This window comes from Anoplopoma fimbria, chromosome 21 (genome assembly GCF_027596085.1).
Source record: "Anoplopoma fimbria isolate UVic2021 breed Golden Eagle Sablefish chromosome 21, Afim_UVic_2022, whole genome shotgun sequence".
Taxonomy (NCBI): Eukaryota; Metazoa; Chordata; class Actinopteri; order Perciformes; family Anoplopomatidae; genus Anoplopoma; species Anoplopoma fimbria.
The window spans coordinates 15,072,238-15,097,896 of NC_072469.1; the positions used below are offsets into that span (position 1 = coordinate 15,072,238).

At 41.7% G+C, this 25,659-nt stretch overlaps 3 protein-coding genes across 6 annotated transcripts in view; all 3 read left to right on the forward strand.

Moving 5' to 3' along the window:
• ccny (cyclin Y) overlaps window positions 1–10,876 on the forward strand; it is a 34,455-nt gene extending 23,579 nt beyond the window's left edge. For 3 of the 4 annotated variants that reach the window (XM_054623163.1, XM_054623162.1, XM_054623164.1), the window contains 3 exons: window positions 3,981–4,147; window positions 6,056–6,218; window positions 6,821–7,315. In XM_054623163.1, the coding sequence (XP_054479138.1) occupies window positions 3,981–4,147; window positions 6,056–6,218; window positions 6,821–6,937 (447 nt within the window). In that variant the 3' untranslated portion in view covers window positions 6,938–7,315. Of the gene's footprint in view, window positions 1–3,980; window positions 4,148–6,055; window positions 6,219–6,820; window positions 7,316–8,385 lie in introns of those variants that run through there. The other variant, XR_008532299.1, reaches the window with a different exon arrangement.
• A 4,148-nt stretch (window positions 10,877–15,024) lies between these two features.
• LOC129111046 (gap junction delta-4 protein) lies at window positions 15,025–16,512 on the forward strand. Its single transcript, XM_054623339.1, has 2 exons — window positions 15,025–15,095; window positions 15,308–16,512. Exons 1-2 carry the CDS (start codon window positions 15,032–15,034, stop codon window positions 16,510–16,512), a joined length of 1,269 nt encoding a protein of 422 aa, XP_054479314.1. The 5' UTR covers window positions 15,025–15,031.
• A 2,585-nt stretch (window positions 16,513–19,097) lies between these two features.
• Window positions 19,098–24,715, forward strand: LOC129110781 (cytochrome P450 2F2-like). The gene is made up of 11 exons (XM_054622991.1): window positions 19,098–19,265; window positions 21,236–21,395; window positions 21,507–21,659; window positions 21,767–21,927; window positions 22,787–22,855; window positions 22,983–23,087; window positions 23,168–23,306; window positions 23,454–23,539; window positions 23,660–23,761; window positions 24,314–24,455; window positions 24,528–24,715. Exons 1-11 carry the CDS (start codon window positions 19,104–19,106, stop codon window positions 24,713–24,715), a joined length of 1,467 nt encoding a protein of 488 aa, XP_054478966.1. The 5' UTR covers window positions 19,098–19,103.
• The last annotated feature ends 944 nt before the right edge of the window (window positions 24,716–25,659 follow it).

Below are 25,659 nucleotides of genomic sequence, written 5' to 3' on the forward strand. Positions count from 1 at the left end.
AGAGTGAACTAATTCTCCCAGGAGAGACCAGAGGATTGGAAGGTCACACATGATTGGTTTGATACGTGCAGTCTCCTTTCAGAATTACTTTGGTGTGGACCAGTATGTCTGCGCCTGTAGCAAGGATATAATTGGTGCTTTACTGTACTGCAGGTACTCTCCTGGTGACTTATGACATTCTGCGCTATTCACCAGTTTAAAAAAACGTGAAAACGAGGACAGCTTTTCGCCCCGTTCTATCTCTTTTCTTTCTCTGTCTCTTCTCCCCTGACTCTTAGTTTTTTTTAGCATTTGTTTTTTCTGCTTTTTATTGTCATCATCAAACATTACAAGTTCTTTAGTAAATCTTAATTATTTTAAGCAGGTTATTTATGTATTATTTAACCGTACAAGCATTCAAAGAAAACATGCAGAGTAGTGAGGTTAATACACTAGTGCTGTTATTCCTATACTTCTTTTTTATAAAGTAATAATTAACTATGTTTATAGATTTCTTTTTATAGAATAGTTGTCGCTCAAAGTGCTCAACAATAATAAATGAAAATGCAAAATATTTAAGAAAGGTCAAATACACAAAAAAAACTGTAAATGATCAAATATATGAGTGATAGTAAAATGAAACAGAGTTCATTAAGAATAATTAAAAGATAAGAATGGCAATAATTCTTAACCAAATTAAAAGAATAGGTTTTCAGCTCATATAGCTCTCAGTAGGGTATTTCATTTTGGAGCATTGTAAAAAAACGCTGTGCTGCCTTTTTTCTATAACACTTAACTGTGTGTATTTTATGTATGTTATAAAAATCCAGCAGTAACAGATATGAGAGCTTGTAAGTGATTATGAAATGTCAGGGAGTCTACAATGTAGGCCAGTCCTGAACCATTAAGAGCCTTAAAAACAGGAGAGATACCTTTTAAATTCATACTTGGAGCCAATGGAGTGTAGCTAGTTAGATAGCTAATACTGGTAGCACAGTTCTGAATATGATGACATTTTTTAATTGACTGTTTGGGAAGAAATGTAATAATCTAAGCTATTTGAGATAAAAACATTGATTAAGTCTTGATAGCATAGGTATAGGCTGTGCTTCCGTAATGTTTGCTCAGTGATTTCCAACTTTTACAAGCTGTGCTCAGTTGGAAATGACCTCTCAATCCCTCCCCTCTCATCTGCCCAGAAACATCTCTTTCCACACTTTGTCGCTCTGGCCGACACCAGTAGCCCCAGAGGCTTGAAAGTGCATGGTTAATATGGCTGGCCCGGTGGCCTTGTATCAAGTTGCTCTGCTTCCTGACAGATGCACAAATGTGTGAACTGCATGTATGTTGGGGGGGGTGTACATGGCCTGCCTCGTCCAGTCCCCAAGAGTAGAGTCTGGCATGCCATCAGTAATTGAATAGGGCTGTTGGCTGGTGGTTATGCAGTAATTGTAGCTGACACTGATAACTTTAGTCTTCCTTCACTTCCCAATCATCACATCATAGGAGAGGAAAGGGAAGGAGGAAGGGATGGAGGCGACAGAGACTCATTGCTTTAGAAACATTAGGAAAAAGGTGTAGAGATTCCTTTCAGACACTGACTGTTTAGTCCTGCACTGGTAATGTAATACCTGTATACTATTATCACTGGTACTGTATATTGTCAATAATTCAAGCAGAATGTGTTCTACTGGTTAGTTGTTTAGATGTGGAACACTGCATGTTAATGGTTTGGAGTTTAAACTTGGCATGCTGACTTAAGATGTCAGGAATGTGGTCAATTTAATTCCTCTCTTTACCGAGTGAACCATCAACTTTAATCAAGTGCTCTATGAATAATATGTGATGTGACACTCGGAGCAGGATTATGTTTTTAATCACATGAGAGGACAGGGTGGGTATAAAAAAGTATTAAAAAAGTGTTATTATCTTATAACAACAATTAGCCCAGTTAGAACAACCTGAGCTCCATGTGCCAAACCCAACCTCATATGTGACATCCAGGGCTAAGGGTAAATCAAATTAAATAGATACAGCATAGTATCAGGATATTTTGTGTGCCGATATTGTATTGATACACGAACGCCAAGTAATGATCTTTTATCATATAAACTATGAAAATTGCAATTAGGGATGTCGGGATTAACCGATTTGGCCGTAGCTTTGGTTATAGAAGTCCCAGTTTCATAACCATGAGAATGGAAGAGGCTACTATATCTATGGTTATTTTATTAGATAAAACAGATGTTCACATATATATATATATCTCGCAATGTTTGATACGCAATACTCAGCATATCACAATACTACCGTATCGTGGCTTAAATATTGTGATAATATTGTGTCATGGGGTTTCTGGTGATTCCCATCCCTAAATCAGCCCAAGACAGAATCACAAAATGAAATCATTTGCGTTTAATGTGGATGCACATGTCCACTGTTTACCAGCCCCTCTGCCTCTTGATTCTTTGTTGTGCTTGTTTGTATAGTTTCCGTAGTTTCTGTGCCGTTGCATTCATATCGCCCAGCATGCGGCCTGAATCTCTTTTCATGCCGGCTTTCTTCAATGTTTGCAGCCCACTGCCAGAGGAGTGCATATGTGGTGTCTGTTGGCAAGCTCATGGCCACAACAGAGATAGGTTAGCACCGCCTGCAGGCACAAAGCCCAAACACAGCAGGACTTGTCCAATTAGCCACCTGAGCTGTGCTAATGGAGAAGTCAAACCAGGCTGCAAAAAAGGATGAAAGTATGTTTTCTCCTCTCTTTGCCTCTCGATTTGTCCAAACCACAATGTACCATTTTATGTCCAGTAATTAGACGGGAATAATCATCATCTAACAGAGGACCCTCTGCTCTCCAACAGTCTTCTAGGATTCTGTTTAGGCTTTTAAGTCACATAATGCTGACAGTTCTACCACTGTGCACAATCAGACCGAGTTGAATTCACAGTATATTTCACTCCGCCATGAAAAATACAGCATCCCTGCAGGCCAGGTTTTTTTTTTTTTTTTTCTTTTGTCAGACTTGTCATCTGAGAAGATTTCAAAGCAGTAGCTGATCTGAATTCTGTTGAGCCTGCAGAACATTTTATTTATGGAAATAAAAAAATGTAGTTCCTAGTCAGCCAAGGAATAAATGCTGTAACAAGAACACAATGTACTGTTTGTATCAGGTCATACATGTCACAAACTTTAGCAAATTAAATTTCAAGAAGGTTGGCCCCTAAGTACTACATATACAAAAATGAAATAGACAGTAGTATACGGAAGTTCAATATTTATTAAGAATACTAAATAAAAGTACCAAATCCATACTGAAAACTGTAAGTAAATAAACATTTAAATAGAAAAAGCAAAAAACTGTACAAACAAGGTAAAGACTAAAAAGCGGACACATGCATTTCTGCACACTTTCTACATAGATGGGCTGTTTAACACTCCACGTCTCCGTGCAGCGGATCACTGCAGCTCTCGTGCTTTACAGCGACTCTCTAACAAAACGTTGATCAGTGGAAACCTGTCTCTGTGTTATACAAGTATTCAAGCTTTTGAGGAACGGGTGCCTGCGGGCCTCAGTGTGCTTTGTGATCTGTACACTGTGGGAAGTCTGGCTACCGAGGAAAAAATAAAAGGGAAAAAAAGACAGAAATGGAACTGGGGAGAGAGGCAGAGAGATGGAGCGTTTTCTCTCCACGCGGATATTTTAATGAGAGAGCTCCAGAGAGGCTGGATTTCATCAGCTTCTGCCATCTTGTTATTGTGTTTTTTTATTTTTACCTGGAGGAAGAGTTGGCAGGAGACCAACAGTAAAGCAGCAAACTAACTCTGCACATAAATGTAGACACTCAGGGAGAGTACAGGCTCATGAATAATGCATATTATAAAACCTTAACCATATTGTTATAGTGTATTCATCATGTGTATAATTTAGTTTGTTCAAAGAAGTGTAAAAGATGAATATGTTCTAAGATGATAACGTGTGATGTATGTCTTTGTCCAAGGTGTATTTGGAGAGGCTCCTGACCTACGCTGAGATCGACATTTGCCCTGCCAACTGGAAGCGTATCGTGCTAGGAGCCATCCTTCTGGCATCCAAGGTGTGGGATGACCAGGCGGTCTGGAACGTCGACTACTGCCAAATTCTCAAGGATATCACAGTGGAGGACATGTGAGTTGCTGCAGACGCACCCAAAATATTGTATTTTATCAATGCGAAGGTGTTCACGCTGAGCTAAAACGTCTATAGACAGAGGTCAGTTACTCTAAATGTTGACAGCTGCTCCCAGTGGCTCATTTACAGTATTTTGTTTCTAAAATTATTTTAAACCACTTCCATTTCCTCTCGCATATCAATACTAAACTAAACGTAAAAATGTGTGATAATTATGTTTCTGTGTTATGAAGGTGGCAGGAGATGTGTTTAATTATTTCTGTGCTAAAAATATCATCTTACTCACACTTATTAAGACATTGCATAATCTAACATAAATCAGCTACAGTTGATTAGTTGACTCAATAGCTGTTTCAGCCCAAAACTCAAAGATAAGTAGTTCACTTTTAAAGAAAACTTTAAAAAAAATTGACTAATCAACTAACTGTTACTGTTGACCTCACTTGGTACACAGTCTCAGCCGCTGTAACTACTGTGCCTGTCTGCCGGGTCTTTCTATGCTGAGAATAGCCTGTGTTTGTGAGGTCAGCCTGGGTTCAAGAGGTGCTCAGAGTCACATGTGTAGCGGTCTGGAAATTTGTTCTGCCCTCTGCCCGGTTTGTGTGACACCCGTGACTGTCTCCTGTTGTAGCTCTTGGATTGGTTCCAAGAGAGCAGCGATACAGAAGGGTTGGCTCAGTCAGATGCAGCTCGGCCTTATGAAGTATGAAGACGCTGTCCGCCCTTTGTTAGAGCAAGATTTATGCATGCAGGCCTGTAAAAAGCATGCACTGAATGAACTATGTTGGTGTCAGGTTTTTTATCAGGGTTCTTGCACCTTTCCCGATGAAGCAATAGTGTGAATCCACATGCCATCATGTCAGCAAGCTTGAAACATGGCGTGTGTGTTATTCCCTGTGTAATACAGGGAAGAAGCATGTTGAGCACGAGGACCCTCCACTCTGTCCTGTATACCACATCCGTCTGGGTAGATCTTTCTGAGGACGCAACACAATGCTGTAGACGTGCCGCCACTGCTGCGACCTCTGACCTCTGCTGCGTTCACACTCCTCTGCACCAGTGGCTATAATCCACCTGTTTGGGGACTCTTTTCCAATGAAAGGAGCCCAACACAGACCACAGATTTCCTCGCAAGATCAATATTAGTCCATTTTTCGAATCCATGCTTGATAACATCACCTGCTTTAAACCCCCAACGGGCACAAGCTTGACTGTGAAATAACTGCAGGGGAGTCTGGGAAGAATAGTGGAGAGCGGAGAAACACAAAAAGAAATTGGATGAGAATAGCTGAATGAGTGTCCCAGCCAGATGAAAAAAAAAAAAAAAAAAAAGAAGCAGCGTTATCAGGCAGAGTTTGGCTACAGTGGAGGCTAAATTTAGCCCGTCTGTTGCTGCATGCCTGTAAATGTGCGTGGGTGGGGAACAGAGGCTAGGAAGAAGAGATGGATAGTGCCTCTTGTGCAGGTCACAACGCAAAAGGAATCGCCCGTGACAGAATATAAACGGATGAACGCGTCTGTCGGTGTCGGGATCACAGAGCCGTGGAGCACGAGGCAATGACTGACAAAAGCATTTTCAGGATGAGGGATCAATATTCTCTCTCACACATAATGCTCACGGCCCTGTGCTTAGATATCACTCCTTTAGAGAACGTGGAAAGGCTTATGTTTTGGTGGGTGCACTGGGGATTTACTTGGTGGATGTGTATTGGTGCAGCACATGTGGAAATAACACCCCCTCTTTAGTCTCTTTGTCTCCTCTTCAGGCTCTCTATACAGGATTTATTTTTGTCAATTTCAACTCTATTTCACTCTCAACTACTTCTGTTTCCTAGTTAAATATCTGATCACACGTCCCCCCCCCCCCCTCTCTCTCTTTCGCTCTCTCTCTCTCTCTGACAAAAGGAATGAGCTGGAGCGTCAGTTTCTGGAGCTGCTGCAGTTCAACATCAACGTGCCGTCCAGCGTCTACGCCAAGTATTACTTTGACCTGCGCTCTCTGGCCGAGGCCAACAACCTCAGCTTCCCCCTGGAACCCCTCAGCAGGGAGAAGGCCCAGAAACTTGAAGTGAGTAGAACACATACAAAAAAAACAACTGGAAACAGATTTTGATTTAGCAGGTCAGGTCATATGGAAACAAAAAAAAAAAAAGAAACCTTAAAATCTGAAACCAACTCATTGTAAATGAACTGAGGCCGAAATGAAGTGGCTCAGTTCAACACGTGCACACAGATCACAGACAGGGTGGAGCACTGTGTTGCTGTGTAATTAGCTTCACTGCCTTCCTGTTGCTCTGCATTACTGAATGATGAATTGCCTTTACACAGCGGACGTTTTGACATTTTACAGCAGGAAAAGCACACGTGTAATCGTGTAATTAATAACATGATGTCATTAGTTCAGCTGTGCTTTTTACGCCTGTTGGCATTACCTCACATAATGCTTGTTACAAAAAGCCCTTTGTCGTCTCAGAATAACAGACTGGCAACAGATCTGGTTGAATCTCTTTTTATTAAATACCCTTAAAAAAACATCAGAGTACTTTATCACATAAGGCAGGACAAAATCAAAATAACACATTTCCTGTTTGTGTCTCTCATATTGTGCGCACACAAGCCTATACGCCTCACCGTCTCGGTCTTATTTCTGCTGCGTTTTCCTCTTTTCAGGCCATCTCGCGGTTGTGTGATGACATATACAAGGACTTGAGGAAAAAAGCGAAGAAGCGGTCAGTGAGTGCAGACAACCTGACGGTGGTGCGGTGGTGTCCAGCCATCCTCTCCTAACACCGGCCGCCCGCAGCACGGAGACAGACCTAGCAGACATACTGTACTGAGTTCCTGCCTGGTAAGCAGGCAAACCAGGCGGGCAGCAGTCCTTTGGATCCATACACACACACACACACACACACACACACACACACACACACACACACACACACACACACACACACACACACACACACACACACACACACACACATATAAAATCTAGCACTTTTAAAAGTGTGATTGCACCCTCTCTGGCAGTTGTACATAAAATAAGTTCCACTGGCTGCCTGCACTGAACCAAACAGAGCTGAGCTGAACCAAACTGGAGTGAGTGAGTGAAAGTTGTTGGAATGAAGACCTCCACTGCAGAAGAAGAGGCCAAACAGAAACACAGCTGGCAATATATATATATATATATATATATATATATATATATATATATATATATATATATATATATATATATATATATATATATATATATATATATATATATATATATATATATATATATATATATATATATATATATATATATATATATATATATATATATATATGTATATATATATATATATATATATATATATATGTATATATATGTATATATATGTATGTATAAAAGTGACTGTGTGAAGTTAGGACAAGCTTAATGTTGAAAAAACTTGGACAACAGCGTTCCGTAATTCCTCCACTCGCTTATAAGGTTGATTTAAGGAGGCCGTGTACATTCCTTTTCATTTAGGTTCACTCACTTCCTGATGAGAGGATTTTTGTTTTCGAGAGGCACATTTGGATATTTTGTTTCAGCGTTTTGTTGGTGTTCCTCTTTTCTTTTGCATCCCATCCGGTGCGGACCTCTGCGAGCAGATCCAAGCGCACACAAAGGAAAAGACATGTACATTCCTCTGTTACCGTCAGTGTACACTTGATACATTCAACAGGACTGCATATCATCGGATTCATTTACTTTGTAGCCGTTTCATCGAAGTTCTCATTCGGCGGGCTGACACTGAAAAAGCCAAGTCAGTGTTTGGCTCAAGGGGCGCTCTGACAGGACCGGGAAATTCAACTTCTACTTTCGCAGCGAGGCCATCCAGCCAACATTCAGATTAAAGCAATATTCATGCATTGCTCGGTTTTTGTGATTAAATACGATGAAGCGTGCATACTCTGGAGGAGACCGAGCGGAGGACAGCGGTCCACTACTCCCAGTCAGACATGAGACACACTGTAGAGCTTGTGTTGAACTTAACTCACTGCCATCGTCCTGACCTGTGGTGCCTGTAATAAGCTAGTTTAACACTTCTCCCCTTTCTACTGGAGGAATAGAACAAATAACTGAAGTATTCTTTTTGTTTTTTTCTTTAACATTTTGTATGGTTCTTCCAGCTTACAGAGAAACAGCACAAAGTGGAATATTGACATTTCGGAGCCACTAAACGCATGATTTTTTTTTTCAGGGTTGTTTCGTGATGTTGCGGAGAGGACCCAAATGTGAGGAAAAAGCATTGAGTGACGATTCAAACACACTGCTTACAAAAAAGATAGATTGTATACGTTTTGCCAAGTTGTCTCTGTACAGTGTAAATACAGCGCCGGTGTGCAAAATCTGTAGACTGAGATCGTACTGTAAAAAGAAAAAGAGAAACAGAATGATGTTAGAATACTTCTATTGGATCAGTTTATACTGTACACGAGGGGGTTGGTGAATATGTTGGATGTTCCTATGACAAATCAAGTAAAGATAAAGTATTAAGATTTAAACGGGAGACGCCACTTAAGATTTTTTTGTCAGTTTTCTTGTTACAATGTTTTTTTTCCCCTCAGCAGAAAAATGCCAAGTTTTGATGTGTTACATGCTGTATATGGTAACTTAATAATACGAGAGGATTCAGGCTTATTTTATTACTTGTTATTTTCCTCACCTCACTCTGTGGAGGTATTGCCAGATCCATGTGTTCTTTAGTGATGATGCTTGTTTCCTATGGAGCCCCGTAAATGACAAATGTAGTAATCAGGCCAATCAAAAACACAGTTTAACTGAATACATTAATAAATATAATGAAATCTATTTAATGGAGTGTAAAAAGGGTTATAAAGTTTTATAGGTTTCCTTCAAGCTCCATCAGTTGGTAAAAAAGCAAAAAGCTTTCCATTTTTTTCCCTCAATCAGTCAAACTTTATCTTTCTGCACTGTAGCTCATTTAATTTTGTTCTCTTGGCACACATTAAATAATTTATCTATTCCCGGTTTCTCTGAAGCAATATTACTTTTCCTCACTAAATTTTACATTTTCCAGTTTTACAGATGTCTCTTTTAGAATGGTGGTCTATGGGGGAAAGGCTTTTTGGGTCGCAGGGGATTTATTTTTTGTTGCAGTACACTCAAGCCCTGGACCAGTCACTTGCCCTAGACATGCATGGATACACTTATCTCATTTTCTGCAATATGAAAATAAAAATACAGCGCTGTAAATGGGGAATGTGTGGGGAAAATGAATGAGTAGATAAATGATTACATGTGTGCCGCCCATTTGGAAAAAGAAGTTGGTGAAAGATAATGAATAAAGTTTTGGTTTATTTGATCACCTTATTGACGGTTAGATGATTTTCTAAAAGGATTTTTTTTTAATTGAACTAACAATATTATTTATTAATTAATTTATGTATTCAGTTATAACTTTGCCTTTTCTGATAACCTTTATACAGTTTCAGGGGTCCACAGTTTCTTGCATTTGCTGGAACTTGTTGTTTTTCATGAAGACATCACTTCCTGTTTTGCTCTTTTCTTGACATTCCTTAAACAGAAATCGGAAAATGCACAGGGGTGTAGTAGAAGGTAAACCTATAAAATCAATGAGTTGAACTATTGGCACCTGAATGGGTTGATAAAAGTGTGAAGTAATGCTTTTGTTATATAATAGTTGTTGTTTGCCTTAAGATCAACTAAACACACATTTTGCTTCACTTATTAATCAATAGACAATTCATTTAAAAATATCACCACGTGACATTTCAAGATTTTTAACACATTTTTCTGCAGTCAGTCAGTCAGGTCAGTAAAAATGTTCAACCCTGAGCAGCAGGTGTGAGAAGGGACAGAACCGCACCAAAGCCGTGGAGAAATGAAGGACGTGTTGTTGGCCGTGTTGCTCTGACCCAGCCGACACTTTGCACATGAAGTATATATATATACAATTTTGGGACTTAGGCAGAGAACTGTTGTTTTGCATGGTGCTTTGGGTGAGTGGAAAATAAAGTGCAAAAATTTGTCTTTAGGAAAGTACCGTTACTGGAGTGGCTGTTGTGAATTCAAACTGTTAGAGGTATTCAAAGATTGTATATCCTATTTATTGTGTGTGTGTGTGTGTGTGTGTGTGTGTGTGTGTGCGTGTGCGTGCGTGCATACAGCCCGGACAGGTATTTTATAGACCCAGAAGGAAGGAAGTGGTAAGGCCATGTGGTCATGAGGTGAATCTTTTACTCCAACATCAGAGATCATGGCGTCTTGTCGGCGGGCTACTAGGTGTGTGTCATAGCCTTGTGCACTGAACTCTACCTCTGCATAGAGTTTGACCTTTCCTCTTCATTTATATTCCTCTCTTTGACGACATTTTTTTGTTTGTTTTTTTCACCCAAAATCATGATGGTTTCCCCTGCATCAGTCATCTGCTGTAGCTGTGACTTTTTTTTTTTTTTTCTTCTTCATTCATTGATTCTGATATGTTCAACATGTTGTGCTGTATTCTATTGTTATGGTTGTTATTGTCAGTGTATTATTTTTTTCTTTTCGGTGAGCCAACCATTCCGTTTCTTTTTTTGCCAAACTCAGATCACTTTCTGTTCTGTCCTTTTCGCTTACTGTTTTCAACTATGATTTAAAGAACTGCTCCCAATTCTTCTCCTCTGAAGCAATGTTTAGAAATACCTGTGCAAGAATTAAACTTATAACCTTGCAATACACCCGGCGCATGTCTCTTATTTGATCTAAAGGACCAATTTACCCGACGCACAAGCTCCCCCTGAGATCTCAAACCATTGTTCACGGTGGTATCGCATTTGCTTTCCACGCTGCTTTCACAATGTTTTCATATGTACTGTATTGTACAACTGATGTGACTCAGCAGGGTTCCTTCTGTCAGAAAGAAGCATTCAAATGGCTTAGAGCAAGCGGTAATACAGAGATTACACTCTGCCATATTGTCACTGAGGGACACATTTAATCCTCCGTGTTAGCCTCGATTTGCATTTCAATCGCTGCTATGGTAATTGTCATACAAGTCAATTCAATGCACCGAAGAGCTGCTGTGAACTCGAGTGACTGAGCCACATCGTATGTGTCCATTTGAAATACTGTACACAGACACACAAACCCCCCTATTCAAACCACATCTCATGGGTTAATAAACACATACAGCTATATTCTCTTTGCGAAATGGTCCAGAAAACTCAGGTTAAGAGCCTTGGACGGCTCTACCTCAATATACTAAATCATGCAGGTTATGTTTTGTTGTTTAGCCAAAATGAGTCTAGAGATGATAAGCATGCTAGGATTATTGAAAATATTTTGTAGCGAGCCACTTTGATTTTATCACACATCCAACAAACACAGAGCAACTTTAGCCTTCATTTGGTGTTGTGTCTCTGGCCACTTGGCAAATGTAAGTCCAATTTTCCAAAATTTGCTCCACAATGATCACTAGCTAATGCTAACTCTGTGTGTCTCTTGTTTGGTTCTAGCCAGGTAGTGTTCAGTGAAAACATCTTCCTGCATGCAGCTGTTGGAAACAAGGTTAATGAGAGCGGTGAGACTCAACCAAAATGGTAAAGTTGTCAGCCAGAAAACCAAAACAGTTATCTTAAAGACACTTAAGCGCTCCCTCGAGCTGATTGGAACTGCAGTGTCGACAACTAAATTACTTTTTTTTTTGTGCAGCTTTAAGGTGATGAAAACCAAACAAAGGAGCATTGTGTCTTATTATTGGCGTCTAGTGGTGAGGTTGCAGATTGCATGCAGCTGAATACCCCCCGTCCCTTTCCGGTCGGAGAACTACGGTGGCCTACAGGTAACGTAGAAAGGTAAAAGGCTCTCTCTAGAGCCAGTGTTTGGTTTGTCCTTTCTGGGCTGCTGTAGAAACAGGGCAGTGAAACTTGGTGGACTCTGTAAAGAGGACTAGTTCCCTATGTAGATATATGAAGGGCTCTTTCTAAGCTAACTAAAACACAACGATTCACAGGCTCAGGTGATAATGGATATTTTATTCTATTTCTGACAATAAATTCTCCTAAATCCTACCCACTGTTTCTTTATGATATTACAATGTTCAATGGGGAGTTGAAGGAAAGAGAAAAATATTCATCACCCACATCTTATTTCTTTTTAAAGTCTCAAAGGGTTTTCTGTGGTCATTTGTCGATGAATTAGATCATGAACAGTGAATAAAACTGAAACCCTGATAGAGAGAAGAGTGTAAAACGAAAAAGCTCATTAACTGTTTCTCAATCTGCATCACAATGTTAAATCAAATCACACTCATCATGTTCTGTTCTGCAGTTTGTTGGTTTATTAAAGCCTTCTGAAATTTTGTTGGGATGTTTGTGTCACACCTGTGCATTGATAAGGAATAGCCTTTTCAGGCACAACACATTTCTAATTGGGGGAATGGGAAACAGCTGCGTGATCAGGTGGATGATCAGGTAATGACTGTGGCTGGAATTTGCCCAAGTAACAGCAGCTGGATGGGTGGGGAATGGCAGGGTCTGAAGTGGGGGTGGGGGGGTAGTTAGTATGCATGGAGCTGGGAGTAATTGTAAAAAATATAATATTGCAAATATGGCCTCAAACACAGCCATGAAGGGCATTCACACTCTAGTACAGACACAGAAATCCATGAGCTGAACAGCAGGTTTTCCTCTCTGAAAATAAACTAAGGCTCTATGGAAACTATTACATTTCTTTTGACTTTACTGCAGTTTACAAGTCGAAGCAGATGAGACGACATTCTATTATTTTTTATAGTGTAACAATCTAATATACCTCAAGCTTATAACAACAGGGGGCACATGTGTTCTTTTAGAATTGACTGAGGACAAACAGCAAAAAAACATTCAAACATGTTAATAAAGAACTGATAAGTAAACACTAAATACTATAAAAGAAAATGTACAAATAATATGTACTGTGTGAAAATGAAAGACATTGGGTCTACAACATCATAAACATAACATCTTTACAAATAGGCATCAACTATACTGAAGGAGAGCCAATAACGTGAGCAAAAATATATATATCAAGCATAATATCTACTAAAATAATACGCATTTTGTTTATTGTATAAAAGCCCGGGATATGCTCGGAGATAACTCAACATGAAGGAGATAATTACTGGGAATATAAAATGTTTTTTGTGTGTTGCTGCAGGTTATCTGCTCAATCAGTGAGATTGAAAGCAGGTGTGCCTGATTTTCCTGTAAGCAGTAACCGGGCATTCCCAAGTAGCTGAGAGAAACAGGTAAACCTGTTAGAAAAATGAGACCTTATTAAAGTTGGTGTGCTTATGTGTGAGCTTGTGTGTGCCAATAGACAACTTTACATATCGATATAACTTTGACTGAGTAACTTTAACTAGTCATCTATTTGTTATAGGGTATATTTGTAACGGTCACACTTGTTCAGCTCACCTTGCGCTCACGTGAGCAGATGGTATGTTCCAGTTTAAATGAGGCTGGGGGCGGTCAGCTGCCAGTCACTCCTCTGTAGTGGGAGTGAGGTTGGCAGTTTGTAGTTGTATGTGACATGTTGGGGTTTTGCTTTGCTTTTGCTGGACTTTCTTCTTATTTTTTTAACTTTTAGTTCATCATTCCTTTATCTAATAAAAAGACCCCCTTCCAACTTTCCCAATGCCACACATCTACCGCCCTTTGTATGCAATGTCAGCAATTCAATGCCCATGTAAATGAATTGCAGTGGATTTTTCCATATGTTTTTTATCAAGCCAAAAGTTCAATTTCACACACTATTTACTTTTGAACAGAATCCATTATATATTCCCAATCTTCGTTTTGCCATCAATCCTAAACGAGGAGTGTGGGATTCGCACTGTGAGCCAGTATGGGGGTGCTAATGACCATTGATCTGTAGTGATTATGAGCCAAGCCTTTTGGCCATGAGTCCAACCAGAGAGCCTGTCCATGAACGAGGGTAGATGCAGAATGTGTGAAAGGAACTGATGTCCTCTGTAAAACAATTTCATGAGGATGATCTGCACTATGACGATCATTTGTTGAAGCTTACTTTATTTAAAAAAAAAAAGTAATGTGTAATTCTTGTTTCTTGATCATATATGAACTCCTGTTGTACGTCAGATGAATAATTAAAGAGAGTTTTAGCGCATACTCCATATTAAATGACTAAACAGTGGGGGTTTATCAGTGATAAACTCACATCAGCTGTGTGAAAATACAGCCTAATAACATTTCATGAGAGCTAATCCATTCTTTGGTTCTGCATATCTACATGCTACCTTGATTCATCACTGGAAGATGCAGCAGTAACTGCTTGTATTTTTATGGAGCAGCCAGTTTGAACATGTTTGCCATTGGGCTAGTGAAGTTAATAGGGCAATTTAGAGTGAGTAAGCCCGGAGGCTTGTTTCTCTCCTGTAAGGACGACCAGCGGCACCAAAATATCTCTGCAATGCCAGGACGGCGACGTGCCTTTGGAAGTGTGTTAAGAATAGACCCACAATGGGGTTTGCTCCCGTCTTCTGTTGTCTGAGGACAGACTGTTGTCTGCAGGGAACAGAGGAAGAGGTGAGGCAGAGTATTTACATGGGGACTTTCCGAGACTTGGGTAACTTAAATGGATCACGCTGGATTTTCCCTCCCGGAACCAGGCACATAGTCCCTCTAGGAGAAAGAGAGAGAGAGTCAGACTGCTGAGGGGACTTTGTGTCAGTCAACCTGGAGGTTATTGTGCTGCTGGAAGCCAATGTGCCCCTTTGGTAGGGAGGGTAGGGGAGAAGTGGCTGGACAGGGAGTGAGGTGCAGGGGCTTACTTTGGGGCCTGAAACTGGAAGATTTTGGAGGGCCTTTAGCACTGCAAGGATGATGGGATCAAGTGCCTCTGAGGTCATCTTTATCTCTGTCAATCACAACATCACTTTGATGGGTGAGTTGACTACACTGACACATTTACTGGTTTCTGTATTATGTTTTTGCAGTGAGAGATGTATGGCTTTTTCTAGAAACCTCAAGGTGAAATCTCAAGCATGCGTTTCTTTTGCAAATTTTTGTGGCCTTCAGTTCTTACCAAGATTTGCCCTAAGACGCGAGCCATTGTCGAATCAGCACACTTTTGATCCCGACGTGCTTATTTTTCAGGGAAGGTGTGGCTCATTGTGATGATCTTCCTCCGTATCCTGATCCTCCTGTTGGCTGGTTATCCTCTCTACCAGGACGAGCAGGAGCGATTTGTGTGTAACACCATTCAGCCCGGCTGTGCCAACGTGTGCTATGATCTATTTTCTCCCGTCTCTCTCTTCCGCTTCTGGCTGGTGCAGCTCGTCACCTTGTGTCTCCCCTACTTCATCTTCATCATCTACGTGGTCCATAAGGTTTCGAATGGCCTCACTCTGGACCTCAACCCCTCGGGTCACACCAAAGCCTTGCCGTTGCTCAAGATCCACCAGGAGCCGTTCAGCAAGACGTCTGTAAACAAGATGGCTGAGCGAGGGTGGGCCCGGTGTTTCACAGGAGCCTACATCCTCCATCTGTTATTCAGGACCTTGCTGGAGGCAGGGTTTGGGGTGGCTCACTACTATCTGTTTGGTTTCTACATCCCAAGGAGGTTCCTCTGCCAGCATCCGCCGTGCACCACCCAGGTGGACTGCTACATCTCCAGGCCAACTGAGAAGTCCGTGATGCTCAACTTCATGCTTGGCGTGGCTGCTTTGTCCCTTTTCCTAAACGTGCTGGACTTCTTCTGTGCCATTAAGCGCTTGGTGAGGCAGAAGAGCAAGAGCAAGATGATGGTGGAGAAGATATATGAGGAAGAGCAGTGTTTCCTTTCAGGCAGGGGAGCCTCAAGAGGAATAGACCCAAACGCTTCACCGGCTAAGAAGGAAAAAGAAGCAGAGGCTGGTCACACAGGGAGTTTCCGGAAAAGGCGAGGAAGCAAGGGCTCTTGTGGAGGTCTTGCTTTAGGTCAGGAACCACCCTGCCTGGAGCGATCCTCTCTTCCAGGCTCTCCAGGACACTCAGGCTGCAACACCAACGGAAACAATGGCTACTCTGTTTCCCAAGAGGAAGCTCTGGAAAGGAATGGCAGTGAGCTGGCTCTCTGCCCCCCAGAGCCAATGGGGACACCCAGATCCATCCGTGTTAGCAAACGCGGTCGACTCAAACCGCCACCTCCGCCAAGACGGGACCTTGGGTCTTCCCCCAGGGAGCCAGTGGGGCTCTTTGGAGACATTTCCACAGCAACAGCAGTTAGTACCAGAAGGGTGGGTCAGTATACGCTGGTTGAGCTGGGTAGCGGCGCAGAGCTACAGACCAATGATGAAGAGAAAAGATCGGAGTGGGTGTGAGGGTTGGGTTGCTTTATTTCGGAGGTTATTTTGGAGCACAAGGATGGGACAAATAGGTGTGGGAGCCATGTGAGAAACAGACCGAGATAACCCCAGGCTTACACAGTGACAGCAACTGAGGCAGCCGACGTCCTGCCAAGCCTGCTACCTCCATTTTAAAATGCACACCGCACTGCCACTTGAGGAGAATCCACAACGGCAATGCATTCAAGACAAGACACCTTAGACCCACGAGGCAGAATCGTATTTTGCTGTGATTTCATCACGCCTTCAGATCACGTTGCCTTTGAGAGGCGCTAGCTGAGTGATGCAAAGCGACAAGAATTCAAGTCCTGAATAGGAACTCTCTTAACAAAGTCCGGAATGACAGGACACTCTGGCCTTCAGCGTCCATGAACAAACCTCAACCTTGAGAAAATCTAAAAGAGAGCGGCCCACCTGTTTCTTCCCCCTGTTAGCTTTCACCCTCCCCGGACACACCGTCCATAAACAAAGACAGGCCTTGACCTGTCCCACATATATAACCCCATACCCCTGCTCTATATGATATCACCCTCTCTTTTGTGTTTGGGTCACTGGGGTCAAAGGACACGGTTAGCCTTCAGGCCCTTTTCCTGCCTGTTTGGGTGACCTTTTGGTAGGTCAGACCCAAATGAAAAGGCAATAATCTGGCTACGGTGGTGTTATCTGATTTACGGAATGGAATAGGACTCCTCCGTTAGAAGCGAAGGACACTATGAAGGACCCTAGCATACATAGGCTCAAAAAGCAATTATGCAGCCCCATAGGGGCTCTGTATTTATGGAGAAGGCTTGTCACTCTATTTCAGGGCCTCGCGGAGCTTAGGAGGAATACAAGCCTTAACATACACTGTCACTAGAAATAGAGTACAAGCGGAGCTCTGCAAAGGAGCAGCGTTGCCTGTTGCCCTTCAGGATATGTGCTCCCTGCTTAGTGTGGCTTTGGTTTCACCTTGATCAAAGCTCAGATTAATGTGGCTCAGACTCTGCCGCTGTGACACATTTCAATCATAGACAGTATAGATTGTTTATAGTTTGGCTGCTGTAGCGTTTAATTTACATTTCCCTTTGCTGAAATGCTTCCAGGTTTTAGCCACCAGTCAGTCTTTTTTCTTGAAATCTCTGGACTACCTAACACTGATGATTGTGAGGAGACTCACACAGTAAATCATCACAGTTGCACCTGCCGCTCTATAGCTGAGGGGCTGGTCTCTGTGTAAACGGATAGCTCTTGATCCTCCTCCTCTTGTGGTCTCTTTGAAGGTGACAACAAAAGCTCTCCACTGTCATGTCTCACCTATCTACTGAGGGCTGCACCCTGACCGTCATAAGGGTGACCACAGGGGTGGTTTCATGAGAGCACAGCAGGGCTAATGGTGCCGCACCTCCTACATACACCCAGTGGACCCAGTTACACTTGTGTTTACTGGTATTCTGTAACATAAGGTCTGGGTAGATTGTTACCGGGTTATTGTCAATGTAAAGTGGAGCAATAAGGAAGCTACTTTCTAAATTATGTGTTTCATTAAGTGCTGTTTTTGTTCTAATATCATTTATACGCATATTGAATAATCTTTGTTATATGCTCACAATGAATTCCTTTTATGTTGCCAATATTTTTTGTATTTACAACCATCAGTGCCTTATTCTTACTACAAATCATATTCCAATAAAATGTTCTAGTCTTCCAATTCAATATCAGATGAATGTCTATTCAGTTTTATACGTTATTATATGTAAAGTTTATCTCTTTATAAAGTGAGGATTCTTGGATAGTTTGATCTCTTATGTTTTTATGTCTCATGACGTGTGACTATGACATTGAAGGTGGTGTAACATTTCAAAGCACTTTATTGTAACTGCTCTAGTCTGATCCAGTCCATTGTGCTGCAGTTGCTTCACCGATACTGTAGCTTGAAATCATGCTGCCCTCCGGTGACGCAAAATGTGAAATGCTGCCATATGTTAAATCCAACACTTGTATTCAGACACCCTTTGGCATTGTGATGACAGATTTTCATATGTAAATATTTGTATCTTCATAACACATTTTGGTCGTGACACTTTTTCCTTCAATAAATCAGGTAGAGATACCCTTTTAAAAAAAATTCTTGTGCTGTAGATTTTCTGAACATTATTAAAAGTGGCCCCTTCTGACAAGAAGAAGTGCAGTGTCACTTCATGTGCTCTATTAAGCAGCAGTTCCATCCTCCTGCCGATTAATAATAACTTATTAGGCTCAACAGTAGATTTGGGAGCTTGAGAACCAAGACATTGAGTTACAGTTACAGATAAGCCACAGCATGCAGGATATCATTCAGAGATTTTAGGGTGCTAGAAACTTCAAGTTGGAAGCATCCTGGTCAGACTGGCAGGCGGGGCCAGATTAACCTGCTCAGAGGTCCCAGGCAAAAATTAGCAGAAAACAGAGCAGCTGCAAGGAGGCTGGCCTTTCCCATACTTGCTCTGTTGTGTCTTTACTGTGTATAACAGGAGGAAGAGACAAGGCTGAAACCAGTTTCAAGCCATTCATACACCTAGCCTCTTCAAATAAGTTTTATCCGTTCCATTATGTTTGTTTCTTTCATTCTACTATGTATCTGTGTTTTCTACTTTATTCTCTGTCTCAAATGTCAGAGACCCAAGAACTTTCCTCCAGGGCCTCATCCATTACCGATACTGGGGAACCTGTTGAACCTTAGCCTCGACAACCCCATCGGGGACTTTGAGCGGGTGAGAAAAACACCGACATGGAACTTGTACTTTGCTTTTAATTGTTAAACTACTGATTATTAGCTCATCTAAAATGGCGCCAGAGGTCGGCAGCCTGTCGCAGCAGCTCTCTACCAGCTTTGCTACTTTTGTATTTTTTCTGCTATTTTTATTCGTTGTTTTCTTTTTTTTGGTAATTGTATGTTCCTGCTTCAGCGTTTTAGTTGTAGCGTTTTTTTCCCCTTTCTCTGCACACAACTGGAACTTTTAATCATGCTGACCTACACCCGCGACCAGCTTCTGCTACCGGAGCGGAGCCGGCGATATGGAGACAACCCCGTCGAGGAAAAAGAGCCGGATGGAGGGGGACAGGAGAGTTAAACCTTTTCTCCCCACGGTCATTATGGGGAATGTGAGGTCCCTCGCTAACAAAGTGGATGAACTGTCAGCATTGGTGAGCAACCAGCGGGCCTACAGGGAGTGTAGTCTGCTCTGCTTCACGGAGACATGGCTGCACGGGAATATACCGGACAGTCTGCTCGAACTAGCCGGCTTCACGCTGGTTCGGGCGGACAGAGGGGAACAGAGCGGTAAGAAGAGAGGCGGAGGTCTTGCCGTCTTTGTCAACTCTAAATGGTGTAATCCCGGCCATGTCACTGTGAAGGAGTGTATCTGCACTCCCGACATTGAGCTCCTGGCGGTGGGTTTGAGACCCTACTAGCTACCGCGGGAGTACTCGCACGCCATTGTTGTTGTTGTTTACATCCCACCATCTGCTGCAGCGAGGAGCGCGAGTGACGTCATCCACTCTGTTACAGCGGGGCTTCAGACTAAACATCCCAACTCACTCATAATGATCAGCGGGGACTTTAACCATGTCTCCCTCTCTCCTGTCCTGACCAACTTCAAACAGTATGTCAACATTGCAACGAGAGAGAACAAGATCCTGGACCTCTTTTACGTGAATGTAAAGGGGGCCTACAGCTCCTCTGCCCTCCCCCCCTTGGTGAATCTGACCATAACCTAATAAAACTTGTGGCCACCTACAAGCCACTGGCTATGCAACATGTGTGCAATAAACTGCTCAAGGCATTCTACCAGTCTGTGGTAGCCAGCGCCCTCTTCTTTGCTGTGGTGTGCTGGGGTGGTGGCATCAGGACTGGAGATGCCAACAAGCTCAACAAGCTGGTGAGGAAAGCCAGCTCTGTGGTGGGTCTGGAGCTGGACAGTCTGGAGTCAGTGGGTGAGAGGAGGATGAAGGCCAAACTCGGAGCCATCCTGGACAATCCCTCTCACCCGCTCCATGAGGAACTGTGGCAGCTGGGCAGCTCTTTCAGCCATCGGCTGATTCTGCCAAAGAGCAGGACGGAGCGCTTCAGACGCTCATTTGTGCCCACTGCCATCAGACTGTACAACAACAGCGGAGACCACAGTCTGTCATCATGCTGACCAGCCCCCCCCCCATGTGGATATACTGTACATTTTTTATTTGTATTCTTATTTTTTATTTTATTCTATTTTTATTTTTATTTTATTGTATAATATGTGTATTTATTAGCTGTTTCTGTGTAGTTGAGCTGCTGCAACACTTGAATTTCCCCCATGGGGATCAATAAAGGAATATAATAATAATCAGTCACACACTGGCATACCCAGAAGCTGTGCACACACTGAGTATTAGGTGTGTGTAAGCAGCTATAGTTACTAATTCATCAAAGAAAGTTTGCAGGTTCCACTGGTTATAATGCTTAAAATCTTTTCTTTCTAAGAGCAGAGTTTGCTTAATGTTTTCATGTGACAACATGACAGATTTACTGCTGTTTGGCTGTAAACTAAATTTGACCATTCACTTTAGAATATTGACATGGTTAGCCATGTCAATATTCTTAGTAGCTGATTTCTAAAAATGAATCCTCTTCATAAGTGTGAATTAAAAGCAGATCTAATGCCGTTTGCATTTTAAGAGCTACTTAATGTGCTCTTCCCTATAGCTGAGGACGTGCTACGGAAACGTCTACAGTCTCTTCTTCGGATCCAAACCGGTCGTAGTCATCAATGGGTTGCAGGCAATGAAGGAGGCCATGATAACTAAAGCTGCTGATTTTGCCGGGCGACCCCAAAACATTTTTATTAGTGACCTCGACCACAATGGTAGGCCAGAGTTTGTTATATTGCTTAAAGTTAGACAATGTCACTTTTTGAAAGCTTAGGGTGACGATACTCTGCTAAAGCACCTTGTGCCTGTTTGCACTCCTGTTATAGGAATGGCTATGGCTGATTACGGCCCTGGTTGGAAGGAGCATCGTCGCTTCGCTCTGAGGACCTTCAGGAGTTTAGGTCTGGGGAAGCAGTCCATGGAGCAGAGGATTCTAGGGGAGATACAGTACACAATGGAAACACTGGAAAGTAGCATTGGTATGCCATCTGTCCGTGCACACACTGTGACCTCTCAAACTATTATGTAATATTCTGTTACACATAAACTGAACCTGCAGTGTAGTCATTGTTAACATCTGTCACAGGTACGATGATGAGTCCGCAGATCATGTTTCATAATGCGGCCTTCAATATCATCTGCCAGGTCCTGTTCGGAACACGTTATGGCTATGACGACAATTTCTTCAAAGTGGTTGTTCAGTGCTTGAAAGAAAACTCCCAGTTACTTAACGGACCATGGGCTATGGTGAGTCACATTATTGTAGGCTCAGAAATATCCGATTTTTTTTACTACTGAGAGTGGTAGTGAGATCTGAATTAACTAATTGATCCAAATATTTGAATTGCATAAAGCTCTGATACTACGCTTTTCCAGTGGTGGAAGTTGAGAAACCCCAAAAAATGGATGTAAATGATGCTCGAATGACTATCCAGTCTCTGTAAAATGTACTTGTATTGATAAACGACTCAAATGTTGTCTCTTTGGACCTGGAGGTCATAGAGCATTAAATCACATTCACATTTTTAGTTTATTACAGTTTATAATGTCGGCGTAAATACATACATAGACTTTATATTTTAGTATTAGCAGTGGAGTTAAAATGTTAGCTAAATGCTATCTATATAAGGTAGTTAAAGCTGGTGTTCCCAGACATTTTTATAGTAAGGACACTAAAATATTTAAACTTAACTTGGCTTTTAACTTAAGCTCATGTTCCAGGTCACATCAAAGTTACCCAGATACCCTCTGCTTTGTGCCACAGGCCCCAAGGAGTCCTGCTCAGTTTTAGCTAATGCCAGCTAACCTGACGTTAGCTATTGACTTAGCATCCTGCAGTGACCCTCCTGTATTTCTCCTCATAATCATTTGAATAGGGATGGACAAGCCTGCCTAATACTGTTTCAACAAGAAAACCAGCCTCTTAACAGACATTAAACATTTCTAAAAAGAAAACCGTTGAATACAAAAAGAACAGCTTTAGCTCGGAATATCAACTTTTTATTGTGCACAGAAGTAGGCTGCAGCAAACATTTAAACGTTACCTTTTTTCATTCCATTGTTAATCTGAACACACCTTTAAAGAAAGTTCATCTTCTCCTTACAGCTGTATGACTCTGTTCCCATTATTCGAAACCTGCCGCTGCCCTTCATGAAGGCGTTTAAGAACACTGAGGTGGGTGTATATATATATTCATTGGGCCTGGAGATCCTGTCGTTATTCCCTTTATTCGTTTCCACATTATTGACGTGCTACATTGTGTTTTTGGGGAGTCACCAATCTTTTCATTCTCATTTGTCAGACTTCTAAGAAACTTATAACTCATCTGGTCACTGAGCACAAAGAGACCAGGGTCCCTGGGCAACCGCGGGACTTTCTCGACTGCTATCTGGATGAACTGGAGAAGGTGTGTGTCATGCGCATAAAGTGAAATTTAAATGAGAGATACAGAGAGATAGAATCAAAATGATTCATTTTCTGTTCCAGAGAGGCGATAATAGCTCCTCTTTCTGTGAGGATCGACTCATCGTGTTTGCTCTGGATCTTCACTTCGCTGGTACTGACTCCATGTCCAACACCCTGCTCACTGGCTTCCTCTATCTCATGACCTACCCACATATACAAGGTACTTGTATAGGTCTACTGTACTCTTTATCTGTGATTGAATTATTCTGGCATCTATTCTTTTATTTTGATATTGTAATTATGTGTGGTGTCGAGTGGTTTTACCCTATTATTTTTTTCTGTCTGTCTCTTTAACTCTCTCCATCAGAGCGATGTCAGCAGGAGATAGACCGAGCATTGGAAAAGAAGGATCATGTCAGTTACGACGATAGACACAACATGCCTTACATGCAGGTACACTGTGAGACAGATTTCTCTGTATGGATTGGTTTTAATATCTTATGTGCAGGCATACGTCTGGATTATTACTCATATCCACGATCTTGAAGTTCAAGAACATTTATTTTACTCCAGGCTGTGATCCATGAAGTCCAAAGGATAGCCAACACCGCCCCTTTCAGTGTCTTCCACTGTACAACAACTGACACACAGCTCATGGGATATTTCTTACCAAGGGTAAGACCAATGATTGTTTCTTTGGATCACTTCCATTTCCTGATAAGCAGTATCGCATCAAACCTGGGCTGAAAGCTAATTGATTAATGGTTTTAACTGAATTTTCAAGCAAAACCACCAACCGTCCTCTGCTTCCAGCTTGTCCGGTGTGACTATTGGCTGCTTCTCTTTTTCATATTATTGTAAACTAAATATGGAAGGGTTTCGGACTGCTTGTCAGACATTCTGAGACATGGCTGGAAATGATGACATGGACATTTGTATACAGTTTGTGATGATTAATCAAGGAATAATTGTAATTGTGCTCTTGCTGGAGACGCAAGACAATTTAATAAAATGGAATACAAAGGGGAGGACAAAAAAAAGAAAAATACAGAAAAGGAAAGTGAAGAACTCTGAGGCCAGTTGGTCATTCAGTAATTAATCACTTTCATGACATAAATAAATAGTTCCTTTTGTAAAGAATACAATATATCAATAGCTTATCCATGAAGGAAGTACATTAAAAATCCTATTTTATTGAAGCAACATTGAAGTTTTTGTTCTCCTCAGGGTACAATGATCATCCAAAACATGAACTCGGTGCTGAGCTCGGAGGAACAATGGAAATTCCCTCATGAATTCAACCCTGAAAACTTCCTCAATGACCAGGGAGAGTTCGTTAAGCCCGAGGCATTCATGCCTTTCTCTGCAGGTGAGAGAGAAACCCTCTGCCATCTTCTATTATAAAGAAATGAACATGGCTCACTGACTGTCTATGTCTCAGGTCCTCGTATGTGTCTCGGAGAAGGTCTGGCTCGTATGGAGCTCTTCCTCATCATGGTGACCCTGCTGAGGAAGTTTAAGTTCGTCTGGCCGGAGGAAGCAGGACAGCCAGACTACACCCCTGTGTACGGGATCACTCTGTCCCCTAAACCCTACAGCATGAAGGTCCAAGTCAGGGACACGCAGTAGACGATCTTCAGTCACTCAGGAGAAACTGTGAAGAATGAAGCGGCCAGTAACTCACAACACTCAAACAAAAACAGTGAAGGAAATAGCAAAGTACATTTTCCTAAATTCATCTTCATAGAGACAAAAGAACAAAAACGTTATTCTGAAAAATAGATGATATTGTCCATCTATATCTGTGAGAGAAAATACAATGTCTAGTAAATGGCTCCCTCAAGTGGGCAGAAGTGGGTGTTTCGTTTAATCACGGTTTTTTTTCTGAAGATGAGCAGTATGGAACAGGCTGCTTCATGGGGAAGATAAAGGTCGGAGTTTGGTATAGTGGGCCACTTTGTTTCATCAGACTGATTGGAGGGATGCATGCAATATGGAGTAGTACACTGCAATTAAAATGTATATTTTAAACAAATAATGATATCTTGGCTAAACCATATTATATTCATTTGGGCTCTTTTACAGATTTGATAGAGGTAACTGAACCTGGCCTGTGGTTCAGGTGTGGTGTGAACTCATTTTTCAGCATAATAATGAGAAAAGATTTTCCCTATAATACCACATTAATGTGACTTTCAGCATACTTTGAAAACTCTCTGTGAATAATGTAATTGTTTTGTAATTTTTGAAAAGACGTGACCTCTGGGACTGCAAGTAACTACTGTTTTCAATAAATAATATTTAAAATGCAAAAGGTTTGGTTGAATTGTGTGTGAATTTCACCTCACTGAACATATAGCACACTGTTACAGAGTACGTTTGTGCGTAGAGGCAGGATTCCCCTTTGTCAATACTATAAACAGCAGCATCGCTCTCGCTCATCCTCCGATTGTTCTACTGCTATTCATTTATTATCAGAACCGATACGTCACACCCTTCTTCAATGATGAATGCGGGCACGTTTGTTGGTTTAAAACCCGCCTCCTCCTTCAAATGCGACGGAGCCCAGAGTG